We start from the raw sequence: 19,060 nt of genomic DNA, 5'->3' as shown, positions 1-19,060 counted from the left end.
TTAACAAAATAATGTCTTCACTAGAATCTCTGGACTAATTGCTTCATGGAGATGAAAATAATATTCCTCTCTCTCTCGCAATTCTTAAGCAAAGGGAAAAAGTGGATGGAAAAAACCAACTGAATAACTTACATTAATCAACAAAAGACCTCTGAAAAATACGACATGTTTCTGTGGACATTTGTACACTTTTCATGAAATATGAGGTGCAATCAGTGCTTTCATAGAGAATTTCAAGGCCAAATTTCTCTCATTTCCTGCTACTACAGAACAAAGATGGTGTACTTGGCTAATCACATTMATGTCCCTATAACCAAAAAGAGATTACATCTGTTTATATCCAGAACACAAAATGAGATGCTGAAAAGTCTACATGAAAATTTGAACTATAAAGACACAGCAGGACAGTGGRGAAGGAGTTAGGATGAGAAATAAAGGAAAGGTGGTCTACCTCCCAACATTTTGTTCAAAGTAAAGAGTGAAGGGAAACAGTTATTCTTTAGGAAAAAAAAGAAAAGAGAAAAAAGGAAAAGAAAGATCTAACTTGAGATTTAGTTTACATTGCTATGTAGTCATCCCTACACGCAACAAAGTTCTATTGAAGTACATTTTTGCATTTCTTATTATCTGTCGTACATCAAACATCCTTTTTAAACTTTCTTCTTTATATTTTAAACGGATTCATTTTAAAATCTTTTTTTATCATTCTAATCTRCATAATGATGTCAGATGAACCCTATCAGAGAACTACTTTGCATTTTAAATGAAAAACACAAGCAGAAAAATGATTAAAGATTGACATCAGCTGGTGGCTCCTTATCTAAAGATTTCTAAAATGGCTGTGGAGTGTCCATTTTTGTGCATCTACCAACTTCATCTCCGAATAAGAAGTGTRGCATAAAATAGTGTTCTCTGACATGGTCTGTCCAATGCTTTATAAATTTTAACAGAAAATCCTTGAACTTGCATAATTTTCCTTCAGTGACACATCCTATTAATCTTCTTTACTCTTCACAGTAATCCTACCTTTTAAAATCTGATTTTCTTACAAAGCAACAGACACTTATTCCTGTAGCCAGTTTCAATTAATGCCAAAAGAAACAGTAAGAGAGSTACAACAACAGCATCCCATTTTCAATATATTGTTCATGTGCTAAATAGCTATGCAAATTTTGTCCTTCAGAGGTCATAAGAACCCAATCAATCAATCAGTCAATCAATCACAGTGTTCAATTTTTATTTTTAGTGGYGGCAAAACCTATCTGCAAGCTAGCAGGAAATGAACTCCAGTGATCTGGGTTTCTGATTTAAAGAAAGAAAGTATTTTAGAATATGTGTTAAATAGTTGCAGTGMTGATTGTTGAATTTTCCCCTAGTTCTGTTTAAGAGCAAGTAACACTTTCAATATATTATGAATACACCAGGCATTCTTTTTCTAGATATGTTTTCTCCTTTAACATCAGTGAAACCTTGTTTTGATGGATATAAGAGCACTGAAATATGATACATATTCTCACTGAAAACCAAATATACATCAGTATGCTTGGCAGCTATTGAGATATTTTAGGTGAACATGACTCTTTCCCCTCTAAAAATCATCAGAAGACTSTGTGAACTAAGACTACCAGTTTTGTGTGGACTGAGTTACAGAGGGAATAAGGAAAGAAGGAAGAATTAAATGWATGTGCTTGCAGATTTATCATTTTTGTATTACAAATAGCTTAAGGGTGAAGAACACTGAGATAATTATTCYCTAAAAAGGGACTCTTCAAATCTAATAAAGCAAATCCTTAAAAAATTAATTCAGTTACACTTTTATTTTAATAAACACATTATTTTTGAAGGTTTTCATTGGAAAGCTGTGGAAAAAGATAAACCTACCACTTATTATCCTGCCAATGTCGTTATATAAATAATGCTCACAAGTATTTATGTATGAGTCATCAATAAAACCTTTGCTGAAATGCTACCTTCTGCACTCCTTGTGATAATCTCAAGGAAAGTGAACTTTGCAATTACAGTTCCAAACATTCAGCATTTTTATTTTTCAATGCTGCTAAGAATGATGAACAACTTTCAAATTTCACTGGCATATTTATTTGTTTGCTTGTTTGCATGTTTAATTRTTAGCAAATCAGTTGGGAAAGGAAGGGCTGAAAAATCTTCACATTGTATCTCCTGGTTTTAAGAAACTTAGGAAAATTAATAAGGGAGCTGTGTGCTTGGTGTATGGGGTCATTTAACTGTGAAACCACTGGCAGTGTGCACAAGAGACACASCAGAAAGGGTTAGTGCTTATTTAGTATGTTCCTGAGAAAAAAGCTTTTAGGAACAGCCTTTGTCACCAACCTCACACAGAAACAKCCCTGACTGGGAATGGCCTTCGTGCACTGAAGAGGTGCAGAGCTGGAGGCATGAGTAGTGTACAGAGCTGATGGGTGAATCTGTCCCTCACGGGTTTACCTGTACCCTATAAAGATACATGTACCCTATAAATGTACCTGTACCCTATAGGTGTACCTGTACCCTATAAATGCACCTGTACCCTATAGGTGTACCTGTACCCTATAAATGCACCCCTACCCTATAAATGCACCTGTACCCTATAAAGGCACATGTACCCTATAAATGCACCCACACCCTATAAAGGCACATGTACCCTATAAATGCACCCACACCCTATAAATTTACCTGTAACTATAGGTGTACCTGTACCCTATAAATGCACCCCTACCCTATAAATGCACCTGTACCCTATAGGTGTACCTGTATCCTATAGGTGTACACTATAGGATGCACCTTACGAGTGCACCTGCACACACATCAGCACGTGAGATAACTGAGCCCAAGAAGCCCAWCAGCCTTGGCAATGTTACCTCTTTGGCATGAAATGCTCTGAGATTACATGGTCTGCCTGCTGCCAAGGCCAGAATTGACCTCAATCTCCACATGGTATTAAATTGCTCTGAAGTTGTCCTCTTCCCTGACAAATGTCCACTGGCCATTCTAATTTCCATGAGTGGGGAGCTGAACTGCTCTATTATCTCCAACCTAAAAAAAGGCAGGGAGTGATAAGGTTTGGCTGACAACTGAATTTCTGTGGGTATTTGTGTGGATGACTTGAGTGAAAGAAGTTTGGACTGGGCTTTCAATCTATCACAAAYTGTCAAAAAGCCTACCATGCTGCCATACTTCCTTTTAAAATATTTTTAGTTTACTGGAAATTTGGAGGTTTTTTTAGTGGAAATCCTAAGAGGGAGAAGGATGTGTGTAACAGATTTCAGCTGGAAGCTGCGAAGCCGATGAGAAGATGAAATGCAATTCACAGCTGTAATTACATCCCCTCACCACAGTCCCACTGGTGGCCTGTGAGGTTAATATTCCACACCTTACATGCTAGAGGTTTTAAACTGGGAACACATGAAACACCGAGGAGAAAGTCTGTGCACCTTTCAAGAGTGTTTTATCATCTTCTATGTAATATTCCTCCAAACATGGATGTCCTCAGATTAACTCAAGAGGCATTAAGCTGCTATAATTGGAATTGTAGATTAATCTCAGGACTAACCCTTTAGCAGGGCTTTCTGAGCAGATTGCTATTTTGAGAAAACGGAAGCCTATAYGTGAAAAATATATTTTATGCTGAGAGGGTCATATTAAATGACTGAAGTTTTCCATAATGGGTTTCTCTAGATTTAGATCAACTATAAACTTGTCCCTAAATTATATGATTTTTATAAGCTTCAGCAATAGAAATCATAACAATTTTAAACTGTGAAAATTCACTATTAAAGCACGGTTAGAACAGGAAAATATCAGGTCCTATATCTACAAAAAGTTAGCTGGGCAGAGCATGGGAGAAGGTTGAAGTTTGCCAACCACCTAATTGTCACAGCATTTCTATATGAAAAGTACTTTTAAGACAAAGGAAATAATTTCTACCAAGAATTTTTGTGTATTCTGCCACTCACTGTGATAGTGACCCCTTTGTTAGAAAGCAAAACCAAGAAAAGAATATAGTAGCAAAGGAAACAAAATWTTGATCTTCCTACCTTAGAAGTTGTTAAAGTACTGAAAGAACTGAATGTAAGCCAAAACACAAATGACCAAATTGTTTGTGAATCTGTGCATTATGCACTTACATCAGTTAACTTCCGTGGCTTAGAGGTGAAAGATTCGCATGAGTTTAATATAGCACAGTGCCCAAATGTTCTATATAATGTTACAGACCCCTTCTTTGTACAGTACTAGCTGTCATTTCAGAGCCCACAGTGTGACACTGCCAGTCAGCCATCCATTGACCAGTCTTCAGTTGTCTGTACTTAACTAAAAACTTTTCAGGACAAAACCTTACATTTTTGTCAAAAATCTGGGGCAGAGAAAAATCTGTAGAAAGTTTATGGGTCAAAAAGTGAGTATATGGAATAAAGAGACAGAGACTCTTATTTTACCTCACCAATAACATACAACATTCCTTTTTTCTAGTCCTGAGAAGCTGGCTGTTGCCACTTTATTCACAGCTTAATCATATAAAAAATATCACAGATCTGTACTTGAAAAGCATTTGATCCATGYTTCTTGTTTCTAAAAGTATTCCTTAGATATAATGTACATTTGGCTTGATAATAAATGAAAAAAATTAGATTTATGAAAATAGAGTGCTTTTAACAGTRCTAGAAAAAGAAAAGGAATAAAATCCTTACACTGAATAGAGATTAAAATACAGCAAGTCTGTAAAGCTCTGCAAAAAGTTGCTGTGGGCACAGGATATAAATCTTGCATCTTACATCTTAAATTGCTCCTTTCCATTTTTTTTCTCAATAAAAATCTTTGTTGGTCTCAAATATGCCAGTTTTCGTTTCATTTGCTTGACCTCCTTCCCTAGCAAGGTTGATACGCTCAATATCTAACATTTACAAATGCTCACAGGCTATTGATCACATAGATTTCTGAGCTTTGCTGCACTCTAGCTTGATTCCCAGCTGTTCTGTTGTTTTACTTGTTGCTCTACTTTGTTTTTCTGGGGGTTTTATTTCCTCATTTYTCTTTTAGCTTGGAAACTGACCTACAGATTGGGGTGTCCTTGCTGTGACTACAGTTCAACTCCACATTACATGGAAAGCTGAAATTTTCACTAGAACTAGTTATGAAACATCTGGAAGAAAGGGATATCTGTAGGGGCTGGAAGAGGAGCTATACTAAGACACTGTGTGGACACACATGGCCTTCCCTGGCAGAGGGACAGCATTCCAGCCCACCCAGTTTGTGTAAACCAAACAGGCCACCCCTCACTGGTATCTGTGACCCCAAGAATTACAAAATACAGACAAGGGAGAAGCACTTTGTCCCGTGTTGACTATGTGGCCATACCCCGCAGTACCCCAAGGATTGTTCCTGAAACTTACGATGGTCAGCAATATGATGGGCAATGAAGCAGTTTTTCTGTAAGATTGACTTCCTGGTCATTACCCTGTTTCTTTATTCTTTAGCCTGGATTGTTCTTAACTGATCTGAGGAGGATGAGGATGAAGACAAAAGTTCAGAAAGATGCAGCAAGAAAGTTCCTGGTAAAAGAGGGAGTTCAGTCACACAGATGAGGCAGCTGAGATCTTTCAGGACAGTAGTCCTGAGATCTGTGCTGAAAAGGCAGCGTGTTCTCCAGCTGACAACCCTGGTGCAGCCCTTCACGCCTCTCTGTCCTTGACACTGTCATCTACATTCAAAATACGCATTAAATCCCACTAATCATCTGTCCTCTAYTTCTCATGAGAGCAGTTGCTTTGATATCTGGCAGCTTGGTCCCTTCATGTACAAGTGGTGACAGCCTGCAGAGCAGGGTGACACAGCTCTGTAACACCAGAGAAGCTACAGTTAGCAAATGGTTCTTATTTGAAGAAGCCACTGCCACAGCCGCTAAAGGTGAGAAAATGCTCTCTCTGTAACTTGCTTTGGTTCCACTCTCCTCACTTTTGCATTAATCCAGAATCTGAACGTCTCAACAGATCTGAAGGTTTCACAGTGCTGCAGAGCCATGCTCATGCCACTCAGCATTGCAGTGAGTGGAGGGCTCCAGGACCTGACAAGCATGAGGAGGGCTCAAGACAGACCTTGAAAAAGATGCTACACAGAGGTACTCGATGACCWTGTCCTCAGCCTTGTCTCTACTACTAAGGAAAATACATATTGTCTGTGTGGGAGCCAGCTACGTTACAGAGAGCTGATTGCAATCACAAGCAGTTATTGCAGCAGAAAGAAGGGTAAATTAGAAATCTAGCCTGGAGAAACTGCTTGACCTCTTCATTCAGCAGTGTTTGGTCTTGTGATTGTATGTGGTGTGTGAACTCCTCATCTGAGTTACGTTTTTCTCTCTGCCACACATTGAATATAGTACGCTGAGAAAATAATTTCAATCCATTTATCTACACTGCACTTCATCTTCAGCAAAATGCCGACCATTTTTCCCCTTTGACTAACATTGTTGCAAGAACTTAGTAACTTTGAGCACACCAATGTTTTTATAGGCTCATATACAAGCACAGGATAAGCCAAGAATAACCAATGAACTGGAAATTACATCTCTTTTCCAGAATTGTTTCTGGACGTTTTTTGAAGTGCTCCTGGAAAGTACTAACAAAAGTCCTACTCTATGTCCTCCAAGCACAGTCCCTCTTTTTCACCTCTAGTGCACCTTACTGGCAACCCCGGCCATAAGAGCAGTTTTGGGAGCAGAGCACAAAGAGGAACCTTCAGGCTACAACTCACAAGCAAAGCAATAGTTTGAGATTAAAAGAACAAAGAGAGGACGTTTTACCTGGTTCAGATCAAAGATGTCAAACACTCGTTTAAGGTATATGTCTACCTGTGGATCCACCCCCTGAAGATCCAAAAGATTCTTGAATTCGTGCAGACTAAGCAGCCCAGATGGACATTCTCTCATAAATTTGCTGTAATAATGGTGCATCTGTGCAGGGGCATCTGGTAGCGATTCTTGGGCACCCATATTGCCACACAGCAAGCGTCCCTTCTTGTCTCTTCACATTTCCATCTGCCAGGTTCTAAGTCTTGCTCAAGAACCACAATAAGGCTTAATAAAGCTTTTAAATGACCACACTAAACATCTTACAACGTAAGTGTCTATTTTTATTCAGTGCCTATCTCTACTCATGAAAGATTACCTTTAATGCCCTGGTCTAAAATAGACGGGATTTCACAACATGGCTAAAGTAGAAGCAAAGAGCACCATGGTCAAATTATAGTTCATCACTCTCCCATTGCCTACAAACATACCTGCTTTAAAAAAAAAAAAAAAAGAAAAAAAAAGAGGAGATACTAAAAGTGATTGACTTTGAATCATACGCAAACCTTTAGCAACACATAAGAGTTTAATCCTGGAATAGCTGTAAGGAATAGCTATAATTTTTTCTGAAAATAAGGACGGAAAAGGTTGAGAGTGCAAACAGAAATGCCTATTATTACATCCTCTTTGTTCTAAGTGGATTAAACCTTCCTAAAAATTGACCCCTTTGGACTCCTCCTTGAGGTACTTTTTATCATAAATATTCTGTGTGGGATCTTGTATTTGTGTGAAAATTGCATCCTATTTCTTCCCACTCAGCACAGGTTTCCAGATATAATACACAGTTTTGGTTACCAGCCTAGTCACAGAACTTGAGGGGAAGAGGAATCTCTTGCAGTAACTTCCTTAATGAGAATCAAATTAATCTGGTCAGTAAATTAAAAACAGGCTTGCTGTTGGTCACTGTTGCGGTCCTGCTTTTTGTTTAACATCTTTCAGGAGCTGAATTCCTTCTTCCTGCATAAGCTCAGGGAAGGGGTTGGGTATCAGTAATACTTCTGTACTGATTAGCTTTTATACAAGAAGATGAGCAGCTCAGGAGCGTTACTATAGGGCAAAGAAATGTGGAGCTATAAATATCAGTGTAAACATATAGGATGCTAGTGGCGCAGAAACAAGGCACTGCCACTCATTTCATTTATAATCACACAGTGGAGTTAAAGAGCACCATCCTGTGAGGTAGTGAGTGCCCATGAAAAATGACAACCAACCTCTAGCCTGACTTCTGCCTGAGAGCTGAGTGATCCCGGTCACTGAGGGAGGATGGGAACACACCCTATGCCCACATTTCATCTGCAGGTGTGTGCTGGAACAGCGAGGGCCAGTGAGGAGGAGATGAGGACAAAGGGGGGCACAGGAAAGCAGAACAACCTCTTGGGAATGCACAGTCTGACCACAACCCTGAACTTTCTCCTTCAGCCATTGTGCCCTGCTCTTAAAGGAATGACCAGAGATTGTGTCAAATAGCAAAGACAAGTATTGTGGTTTAACCTCAGGTGGGGTTGTGCTCTCACCCCACCCTGCCCTTGGTGGATTGGGGAGCAGAATAGGAAAGATCCAATAGAACTCAAGGGTTTAAATAAGAATAGTTTAATAATGGAAATAAAATAAATATAGTAAATAATAATAATAATAATAATAATAATAATAATAATAATAATAATAATGCAAGGGAGAAATAAGACCCAAGAAAAAACAATGCTGTAAAATACAATTGCTCACCACCTACTGAGTGATGCCCAGCCCATCCCTGAGCAGAGATTGGCCCCTCCCGGACAGCTCCCCTTAGTTTGTACACTGAGCATGACATTCTGTGGTGTGGAATTGGCCAGTTGGGGTCAGCTGTCCTGGCTTTGCTCCCTCCCAGCTTCTTGCGCACTTCCTTAGTGGCAGAGCATGGAAAGTCCTTGGCTTAGGATAAACACCACACAGCAACAACCAAAACAGCAGTGTGTGATCAGTGTTGCTCCTACTAAATCCAAAGCACAGCACTGTACCAGGTACTAGGAAGAAAATGAACTCTGTCCCAGCTGAAACCAAGACTTAACAGAGCACCAGCAACAAGACTTCCGCAGGATGCAAATTTGACATGATATAGTTAGGTTAAGAACTGTCCATCAATAACTCAAACTGTCCATCAATAACTCACCCAGTGCTAGTCATCCTTCCTCTTTTCTCTCTTTCACTTGGGCAATGACTTTTGCTTGTTACTTCCAACAAGGCTTGGGGAAGTGTGCCCATGGTGTTTGAGGCACATGAGAGACTGCTGCACTGCCTCAAAGAAGGGCTTAGAAGTCTGATTTTTGGTCAGATTTTCTACATTCTGGCAAAAGACTTACAAGAGAATGTTAAAGTTGGGATACTTTTAAAGTAATGCCTGCTTTCAGAATTCCTTTAGCTTAATAAGAATAACTAAGATACCTGTAAAGACAGAAAAAAGACCTGGGTATAAAATTATCTGATTTATAGTTCAGTCTCATAGCATCCGTCACCCCTAGTAGGTAACYTGAGCAGTGTATAATAGTKGATGTAACACCTGACATAAAAAGAMAGATGAGTGTTATGGGGCACAAAATGACTAAAATTTATAACCCACTGCATAATTTGACAACACTTAATGAGTTGCAGACAAAGCAYGTGCTGGGATAGTAGAAATTCTATAGAAATCAACTGTTCCAGAAGCCAAAGGCACTGGAGCACTTCTATTYCTAAATAAAAATAGAAAAAATAATAACAATATTAATTGGAGCTAAAGTGGAGCTAAACTGAATAAATTAATATAGCTAAATCTTCTCAAAGAATGCTGAATTAATGGGTGTAGAMACCAGTTTGTGCGTAGGAAACTCAGTGAAACAATTCCTAATGAGCTATCTGTACCAAACTATTTCTAAAAGATGAAGATAAAATTAAAGTATCTATTGAGATGCCAAGAAGCTTTCTGGAATCTGTAGAATATTCTGGGAATAAAAAAAAAACAAAACCATACAAACAGGTGACAGTGGGACTATGCACTTGCACTGAAAATAAGAATCCCATAAAAGATTGCAGGTTCAATGCTGTTGCTAAACTGCAACAATATGAGCACTCAGAAAATGCACATTGCAGGTAAAGCAAAACTGTCTGTAGGGAACCATGAGAAAAAAGGATCAGATTCCTTAGTTCTGCTCTGAAAATRGTATAAAAGCTCTTAGTTTTAGAAGGGATCATATAATGTAGATTTCTTTACAAGTGAGAAAAGATGGTTTTTTGACAGATTTTTTTCTTATAAAAACACTTCACAACAAAACAAGACTTACCAGCAGGATGATCAGCAACTAACTTGATATATAGAAAAGCAGAAAAAATAAAATAATAAAGTAAAGATGGCATTGTGCTTCTGCTGGGTATTGTGAAAGCAGTGGTAGCTTGGCAGCAGGCAGCCCATACCACATCCCTGTGCTGTGAAACAAGGAGGCTGCATCTGATGGATGCAACTGAAKGTTACCTCTTTGAGGTGTAATACAAAAAAGAGAACTGCTTGTTGCATGAAGTGGCAAATGCCAAGTTTTACATGTATTTGAATAAAAAGCTTATCTACAGATTTTTGTCTAAATGTATGTCATCTTTGCCAATTAACCTTTTGCATTTGCTCCAGCTCAGTCCGGCACCATTTCTATTTCCTTCCTCAGCAATTTCTGTGTTTTCTCTGAAAAAAGCCACTTKTCTCTCTTTTGTGGCTCAACTCATTCTTCTGGACTGGAGCTAGAACAGCCTATCATAGTCAGAAAATTTACCTATAAAGACTGTAGTGTTTAGGGTTTTTTCTTTTTCTTTCTTTTTTTTTTTTTTTTTTTTTTTTTTTTTTTTTTTTTTTTTTTTTTTTTTTTTTTAAGACCCAAACTGTTAGGTCACAACCATCAACATCTTCCCCCTAGGGACGACTCCACAGTTTTCTAACTATTTATATGAGTTTTAGCTTCTCAGTTTTGCATTTCTTCTCCTATGCATGTAACAAGGAGGAAGAGGAAGCTGGCCTTTCTTTTATCCTCATCAGAATGGAGCTTGCTTTTAAGGATGGACTCCTTCATAAACCAGAAAGATTTTTCCCAATGAGGCAACAATTGCTAATAGGACACAATACCTAATCTCTCTGTCTGAGGAGACAGGACTCCCAAATTATTGCTGGCTCAAGCATGAGAATGGGGAAAAGAGAGGTCATCGCTGCTTTCTGTGGTGTTTAAACYCGGGCACCATTGTGGGACACACAATTGCTGAATTGTTCTCTGATTGAAAACACTAATCGAGCACGGGCCCAACTTTGCCAGTTCACAGCCACTTTCCTTGTGTGCCTGCTACTATAGTAACAAACAATTAACTCCTATAGTAACAAACAATTAACTCCTTGGGGTTCTGCATGGCTTTAAAACTGAAAAAGACGGCAGGGACCATTAAAGCAACACATCTATAGGAGCCTATTATGTCTGATTACTTTTTGCGCTACTGCTCCAGCTACTGCTCCATTATTCCTGACGGGGAGATTACGAGTACAAGCCCAGTGATAAATGTCTTGGTGATGAGAAAGTCGACTGTGCTTATCTTAGCTGTGCAGGGCCTGGTACAGGAGCGCTTTTTTTTGTCATTAAACCAATTACAGACATGAGTTTGTGGGTGATGTTAGCACACGTGCTACAGTGCACCCGTATMCATAAATAACCAGCAAACCATGCATAATGAAATAATAAGTCTTATACCTCCCACAGAACCATTTGCAGTGCAGTTCCTTTAGTTTTGATGATTATGGGAGGTGCTCTGAGATACCAACTTCACATTTTCCATTTGGAGTTCAAGACTTAAAACACTGCTGAAAGTGTTGTTTTCGTCAAGGTTTCTAGTTGCCAAAGAGGTGAATCCTCCTTTGTCAGGAAGATAAGTCGGGAATACTTCCTTTTAGTGGCTATTGTGAATTCACCGATTTTCCTAAGCTCCGGATTGTCAAGATCTTGTCCTGCACCTTGCCTGGTGGGCATGGGGGAACAGCAAGTGTGACTAAAATCTCTGCTACCGCTGACCTGCTGCTTTCAGGGACTTACTAGAAGTGAAGGAAAAGTCCTCTCATCCAGAGAAAAATTTGAGAGGCCAATGAAGTGTCCAGGTTCCACCTGGGAGAAATAAGAAGAAATCACTGAACTCTTCCATGCTCATGAAATAGGTGGGGGGATCCCCAGAAATCTTCATGTTAATGATTATAGCTCTAAATTAACCCTCACCCCAACAACGTTTTGATGCAACAGGCTGTTTTCATGAAGGGTTTCAGCTTAGACAAATTGGATTTTTCCAGTTAATAATGTTACATATAGATCCTTAAACAACTCTAAGTCCTGGCTTCCTGTTTTTATCTGCCTACACAGCACAGCTATTTGGAAGAAATTTTAATTTTTTTTTCCTACTAGCAATAGAATCCCCTCAGTTAAGCCCTTTGGAAAAAGGAAACGCAAACCAATAGAGTCATCAGCAAACATTTAAYTAAAAGACGAGGCTGCCTTCCCTAATTAGGTGCCGCTGCTTTGATTGGAGATGTTTTGCTTGTGGTGGCTGCCGTCTTTCCCGCAGTGAGCAGACACTGAGCCACTGGCATCTCCTAGTGGCCTGGGCTGGCAAGGCAAGGGCTGGCGYTGAATTCTGTCAGCGGAATTGCTGTCCCCTAATCCCTGTCCCCTTCTGGGACACTGGACAGCCCTGGTGGAGACACCCGAGGGGCTGCGTCCTGTGGCTTCCACTGTCAGCGCTCTCTCCCTCTCCCTGCAGGGAGCAAACAGCCACATTTTTTCCTGTATGTTCTTTTTGTCCAGTTACCAGCTCAGTTTCYGACGGAGAATGAATCTCTTGGTAAGATTTTGATCTTTTGAACACTTTTTCTCCACAACCGGCATTTCAGTTCCACAAGAGTTTCAGTTAACATACAAAGAAGGGATGAGACACTATTTCCTCCTTCCACTTTTTGAATGCCTATTTCCATCTCTTTATATTTGTGCCTCAACTTTGTAAATTTTTTGTTTTACATTTCGTTTCTTCTCTCTCCTCCAAAGTTGTTATCTACTTGTTCCTGTCTATTCCTGGGTTTTTTGACCATACTTTTCCCACTCAATTTCTCCATTCTTTCAATTTAATCTTCCTGAAGTAACAAAATCTTCTTTCTGATCTGTGCAATAATTGAACTGTACCTTCCTTCCACCACCCTGCTTCAAGAGTAGTTTTTTGTAAGAGGTGGATAGGGAAGTAAAACAGCTGTATAACTCTTTTACAAGCTTTCCGAACAAGAATAAAAGTGGCAATGATAAAATAAAGAAGAAAAACAGAAAAGTTTCACTGTAGCTCTCTGAAAACACAGCTCAATAGATCTGAACAGAATTTACTTTGGAAACCGTGGGGAAAGGCATTTTTAAAAAGGAGAGTGAAGACAAAAATATTCACACARCCTACTGATAGTGAATGGGGGAAACATGAGGGTTTTAAGACAGTCATCCAGCCACAACTTTAAGGGAACAAGCTACTTTAGGAGATTTTCAGAGAGCTTGTCCATAGAAGGTGGATTCTTCTCTTTGTCTGGAGTGACCTTGACATCTTCTCAGGTGCTTCTGCAGGGACTCTCCTGAAGACAAAACATGATATTTGTGCTCTTGTAGTATGAGAACTTGTGTCAGGTTTGCAGCCTTGGTGCTCTTGCTAAACTTAAAATAGACCATGCAACATCTTTAGCATGAGCAAAAATAAGTTCAGATAATCTCTTACAGCAAAGATCAGGTTATTTAAATAGAAACACTGGTGAAATYCACATGATAGCATCTGAAGAAAGGATATAAATCAGGGCTAGTGAAAGTCAGGAAGGGGACTTTTTACTGACAGGGAGCACTTCATGACTCTCCAATTAAAGGTACAGACTTTGAATTAACATCCCATTGAAACCAAGCATGGGATAAGTACTTTTCCTAATATAATCCTAAAATTAAAAAGAACGTGTCTTTATGTATATAATTCTGAAACAGTAAGGGCACGGGGAGACACTAAAAAGTAATCATATTGTTTCATTTGCATAATCCACTTAACACACATGTTCTGTTCACAAGCTCRGAGATGGGTTTTCAGATAATAAAGTACAGAAATTTGAATATTTAAAGCATAGCATTTTGCTATCATAGAAACTGGAAGCTGACAGAGYCATCTTCAGCAATTTCAGGTTCAGGGAGAAGCTTCCAGACACCTAAGCCTGCTGTTTGTTTGGAATCTCACTTCCTACATTCTAAATTCATGCTGCAAGAAATTCCATCCCAAATTCTTTTCCTCATCCACCAATGTCATAGATGTGGCAGTGATTTTTACCATTGTGGCAGTGATTTTTACCACCGTGGCAGCAGAGAAAATCTGATCTTCCATCAGAAGAAAATTGATGCACAGAATTCAGGGGGGGGGAGTGCGTTTGGAGGGGCTAGGGCGAAGAAATAAAATAAATGGCAAATTTTCAACTTCAAAATAAAATCTCATTGTGGCTTTTTGTGTCTGTATGTGTTGTGCCACTTCAGAACCTTGATTTATGTGTAGCATTTTTTTTCACAAACTGATTTAAAAAATCTGCTTCTTCTATTAAGAAAGAGCTCATTTCCACTGACTCAGTCAGGTAGGTTGTTACTCCATGGATGGACAGGAAGGGCAGAGAGACTTGGTTCATCTAACTTGGGAAGAGCTGAGTCATTTTGAAATAAGATCCTTTGTCCCTGCTAAGCATGGAAAAGAGCCTTGAGCTGGATTTCTGCATTAAGACCAGAATCCAGAAGACAAATGCTTTTCCATTGTTCTGTGCCTGAGCCGTGATCTTGTTAGAAGTGTCGATGCAGTGGGAATGAGCAAGAACACTGTGAGGATGCTGTTACGGGAAAAGCCACACCAAGCCATAAAACTCCCAAATGCATTACCCTTGGCAAGCTGGCGTGGCCACAGCTCATTCTGTTGTTACGTAAATCCGTCCCCTGAGACAGCCTGAAGCCCYGCAGAATGACTTCACAGGAAACATAAATTACAGCAGATAAATATACACATCATATCAAACTGAACAGACCCAGTGTRAATGCCAAAGAGGAAACTTATGAAATCCTGGCACGTCCTTTGACAGGTTCTGGTTCTCGTTTGCCACAGGGYTTTCAATGAGGCTTTCACAAGACTTTATTCAAGGAAAGAGAAGAATAAAACTGAGCTACAGCTTATCTAAATGCTGTGTGTTGTATCTGAATAATGTAGTTATACTGTTGCTATTTCRTTAAAATTGTGTTGTCGCTATTTAATGAAAAATAGGTTTTTAAAAATTATTATTAAAAGGGAAAAAGTAAAACATTCAGGTAAAACATTCTGGTTCACTTGATTAGTTTCTCAAAGTGTTTAAGCCTTTCCAACCAAGAATTTTACAAATAGATTGGGCAGGGWTTAAAACTTGCCAGCCTTTTATCTAGGAATGGATGCCACATTCTTCATCTTATTTTCATCTCCAAATGGATTTAGATTATACAATCTTAGGTAATTGACAATTCTTAATGTGCCATTCCTGTTTGCCTTCTAAATAACTTTGCCTGGTTCTATTGCTGCAGCTGAACAGCAGCTCATTTGCAAAAATTCACATTAAAATCTATGCCTCTGATTAGTGGTAGCTAGGGGAGGATTGTTACATCTTGCAGGAATAGAAATGAATATTCGATATTTAGTGGGAGTGCATTATTAAATGATGAGGTTTTAAGCCTAGCATAAGGAGTTTTATAGTGGATTTTATGAAGCCCTAAGGCCAAATCACTGTTAAATTTTATTAAAATGGGTGGAAGACTTCCAAACTGATCCAAAAATTGAAGCATCTTCTTCTGTCTAACATGGAACATTAATTAAGCCAGCCCTTTTGGGAACAGCAAAACAAGAGCAAGGCCCGTATAAACTATGTCTTTTGTCCCCTAAATCCCCACACCCTGGTGCCCCAGCTCCACCCTGTATTCTCTCCATGCAAAGGGAAACGAGTGCCAGATCATTTTGTCAGCCAACTGTTGCCTTAAGCAATGAACAAAAGCTTAATTCTGCATGAATGGCACATTAATTCAGGGTGTGTCCCTGCTACCCGGCTGCCATTGGCTCCAAAACATTAGGAACTGATTAACAGAAATGCCTCCTCTTCGAAATGTGGTTGAAATATGTCAATTGATTAAAAAGTTGTGGGCATATCAGAGAAGGGCATGAGAGTTTGATTAAAAGTMATTTTAATATTCCTGGGATAACTTGAGCAAACTACCCCATGGGTGATAAGCTACTTGCAGTGAGAGAAACRCAATTAGGAACTTCTAAAACACCAACAAACCAGAGGACATTCTTCCATTTTTTTAAAAAAAAAAAGTCCAAAACCCCCAACCCCCAAATCTCCCCATACTTTTCAAGAGCACTGAAGTGTCAAGGGCTTTTTGCAGTRCACATAAAAGCTAAACTTGAAAAGCTATTAGGTGAACTCAGACCCTGCGGTGTCCAGGAAGGTTAACAGTGATAAAGCTTTTCTGGGGAACTTAATGGATCAAATTGTTAATTGAAAARAAGACAGCAAATTAACAATTTCTGCCACTCAGGTTTCATGTTTGTAGACTGGAAGTTTGCTCATCAGCTGTAATTAGCACATTTGTTGAGTTAGATGATGCTACCTAATCAAATTTCAGCATGTTTAACTATCTGGTAATTGGCAGCAGGAAGAAAAGAGCATGCAGTGAACCTGATTTTATAGGAAGAGTCCCTGAGGATTATGGAAGATGAATGATAAAAATTCCAAAGAATGATAAAATTCCAAAAAAGCAAGGTGGAGTGGAGGTGGAAATATGAATAACAAGAAAATAGTGTAATAGAGATAGTGTTGGATGTAAAAACACACCAAATACCTTATGTTCTCAGCATTTTCTGAAACAAGTATAATTAATATTGTGATTAAGAACCAAAAGGCCATTTCTAGAACAGGAAACAGTCTGGAGTAGTTATGGTTACCATTTGGACCAGTTTTAACCTGCTGTTAAAGTAATTTGTGTAATGTAATAACACATTTTTCATTACACCTCTGAATTCATTGAGATAAATGATGTGGGTAGAGAACAATAATGCTTTATCAGTTTTTTTTAAAATATTTCTTTTATACCATGATGGGCCCATCTGYTCTATTTTCCAAAAGCTGAGTTTGTATTATTGACAATTCAGCCTAAACCTTATTTCAGTCAATGATAAATACTTTTGTAGGGATTACAGATGACTCTTGATTTCTTTTGTCGCATTTGATAGAAAATGTTACCTTGGCTGAAGGGGAAATTAACTCTGGATGAATCTCATGGCCAGAGGCAGCATGCATGAGCACTCATTATGTTGCAATAACATATGACAGAAATGCAACTATGCATCTCACAGCCGCTGGATGTATCTACAGGATGACCTAGGATGCTGAGCAGTAAAATTGGGATGATGGATCAAAACTAAACAGATGTGCCTTTGGTACTGAATTAAGCCACAAAAGGTGCTCAGAATGAATCCCATGACAGAGAGAATCATGTCTATGAGAGAGAGCCGTGTCTATGTTGCATAATCTTAAAGCATTACTACCTGTGGATCCAACCCAACACTTAATGCTTTAGAAAGATTTTTCAAGCAGCTATATAAATAGAAATTTCAATTATTAATGCACACTGATAATAATGATAAAAATCTGTCCTTCAAACATGAGAAACCACTGGCATGTATTAGAATTACTGTATGCAGCTTTCAAATTGGCAAAGCATACAGGGAACAGAGCATTCAGAATTGTTTGCCTGCCACTCACATTTATCAGCTTGAAATTTTCTATTGAATCACCTCAGAATCACTTCCATTACTGAGTTGGGAACTTGCAGCTCTCTGAGATGAGTCTCCGAATGCATCAAATGATACAGCCACAAGAAAGCTGGGAAGTCAAGAGTGAATCCTTACCTTATTCATGTCAAATGTGTAAAATACTTGTTCAACATAGCTGTTAGCTTCGGGAGTAAGTCCATGTAGATCCAGGACGTGCTTGAATTCATGCAGACAAAGTTGTCCAGATGGGCATTCCTTCATAAACTTTGTGTACCAGTGGTGAATTTCCATAGCATTAATGTCATCTGCTGATCCACCAGCACCCATTGCATCAAACATACCAGGTAAGCTTTTTCAGAATCTATTCATCCAAATGTTGATTCTTGCTTCCCAACAATGATCGCTCAAACACCAACTCTGCCGGTGAGAGCTACTTTAAACCTCTTACAGATCACTACCAAGATAGACTGAGTAAATATAGCACCCTAGCAAGATTACTGGCACCCAGTTTTAGTGCCCCATGGTTTTATCAGCTAATTACAGTCTTTGTGCACAGTCAGTCTGCAGAGCCTCAGATGAACTGATTATATCAGTTCTCGCCTTGCACTTTGCATCTGTGGTGCTTAAGCTGTTTAAACTGGATGAATATTGCAAAAGCAACATGGAGGAYCTTTGAGAGTAGTTTCTAAACCTTCATTTTAATAATTTATAAAGTTTTAACYAAAACTTAGAACCATTTTAACACTTGGATACATTCTGCGCAGCTGCCTTGGAATAACAGACTTTTTATTTTTATTGCTTCTGTATACACTGTGATCCAAATCTCACCTTATAGGTCAAAACTGCAACACAATTTGACTTGTATAACCTGAAAAAACTGAAAGCAGCTGAACAAGAAGCATAAAAACCTTGCCACTTTCTGTAGACGGCAGTTCTACAAGCATTTGAGTCTTCTGTAAGCCAGTGTCATCCTGAAAATTGCTTCYCCCCTGCCATTGCTCTTTCAATGCCATCTTTTCCCTCCCCTCAGGCCAGCAGGAGTGTTTGTAGTTGCACTTGGGAACAAGGGTTAGAACAGGTCTGGGCAAAATCTTGCTATAATATGGAATACCAATAAATGTAGTTAGTTTTAGACAACATTGCTTCTGTTTTTGCTTTGCCTGGTGTCACAATACTGGGTTGTACAAGAGAACAGATAAAGTGAGGGTGGAAAAGGGTGGCCAGCAGTAGAGGGAGTGCAGGGCTGCTGCTTCTGCTGCTTCAAATACTTTGAGGAAACTTGTAGCATTGCAATATCTGTGCTGTACTGCAGTACAGAGCCGTGTACAGGGTTACAGCATTTAAACT

At 39.0% G+C, this 19,060-nt stretch overlaps 1 protein-coding gene across 1 annotated transcript in view; it reads right to left on the bottom strand.

Moving 5' to 3' along the window:
- The window catches only part of GUCA1C (guanylate cyclase activator 1C), a 32,596-nt gene extending 14,544 nt beyond the window's left edge, over positions 1-18,052 (bottom strand). The window contains exon 1 of the mRNA XM_057371819.1: positions 17,849-18,052. Within this exon, the coding sequence (XP_057227802.1) occupies positions 17,849-18,052 (204 nt within the window). The remainder of the gene's footprint in view (positions 1-17,848) is intronic.
- Between the last annotated feature and the right edge of the window lie 1,008 nt (positions 18,053-19,060).

This window comes from Malurus melanocephalus, unplaced genomic scaffold (assembly GCF_030028575.1).
Source record: "Malurus melanocephalus ecotype Western Australia unplaced genomic scaffold, MMel_1.1 scaffold_159, whole genome shotgun sequence".
In the NCBI taxonomy this organism is placed as follows: Eukaryota; Metazoa; Chordata; class Aves; order Passeriformes; family Maluridae; genus Malurus; species Malurus melanocephalus.
The sequence above is the reverse complement of the archived record's forward strand: the minus strand, read 5'-3'. Positions and strand labels throughout refer to the sequence as shown.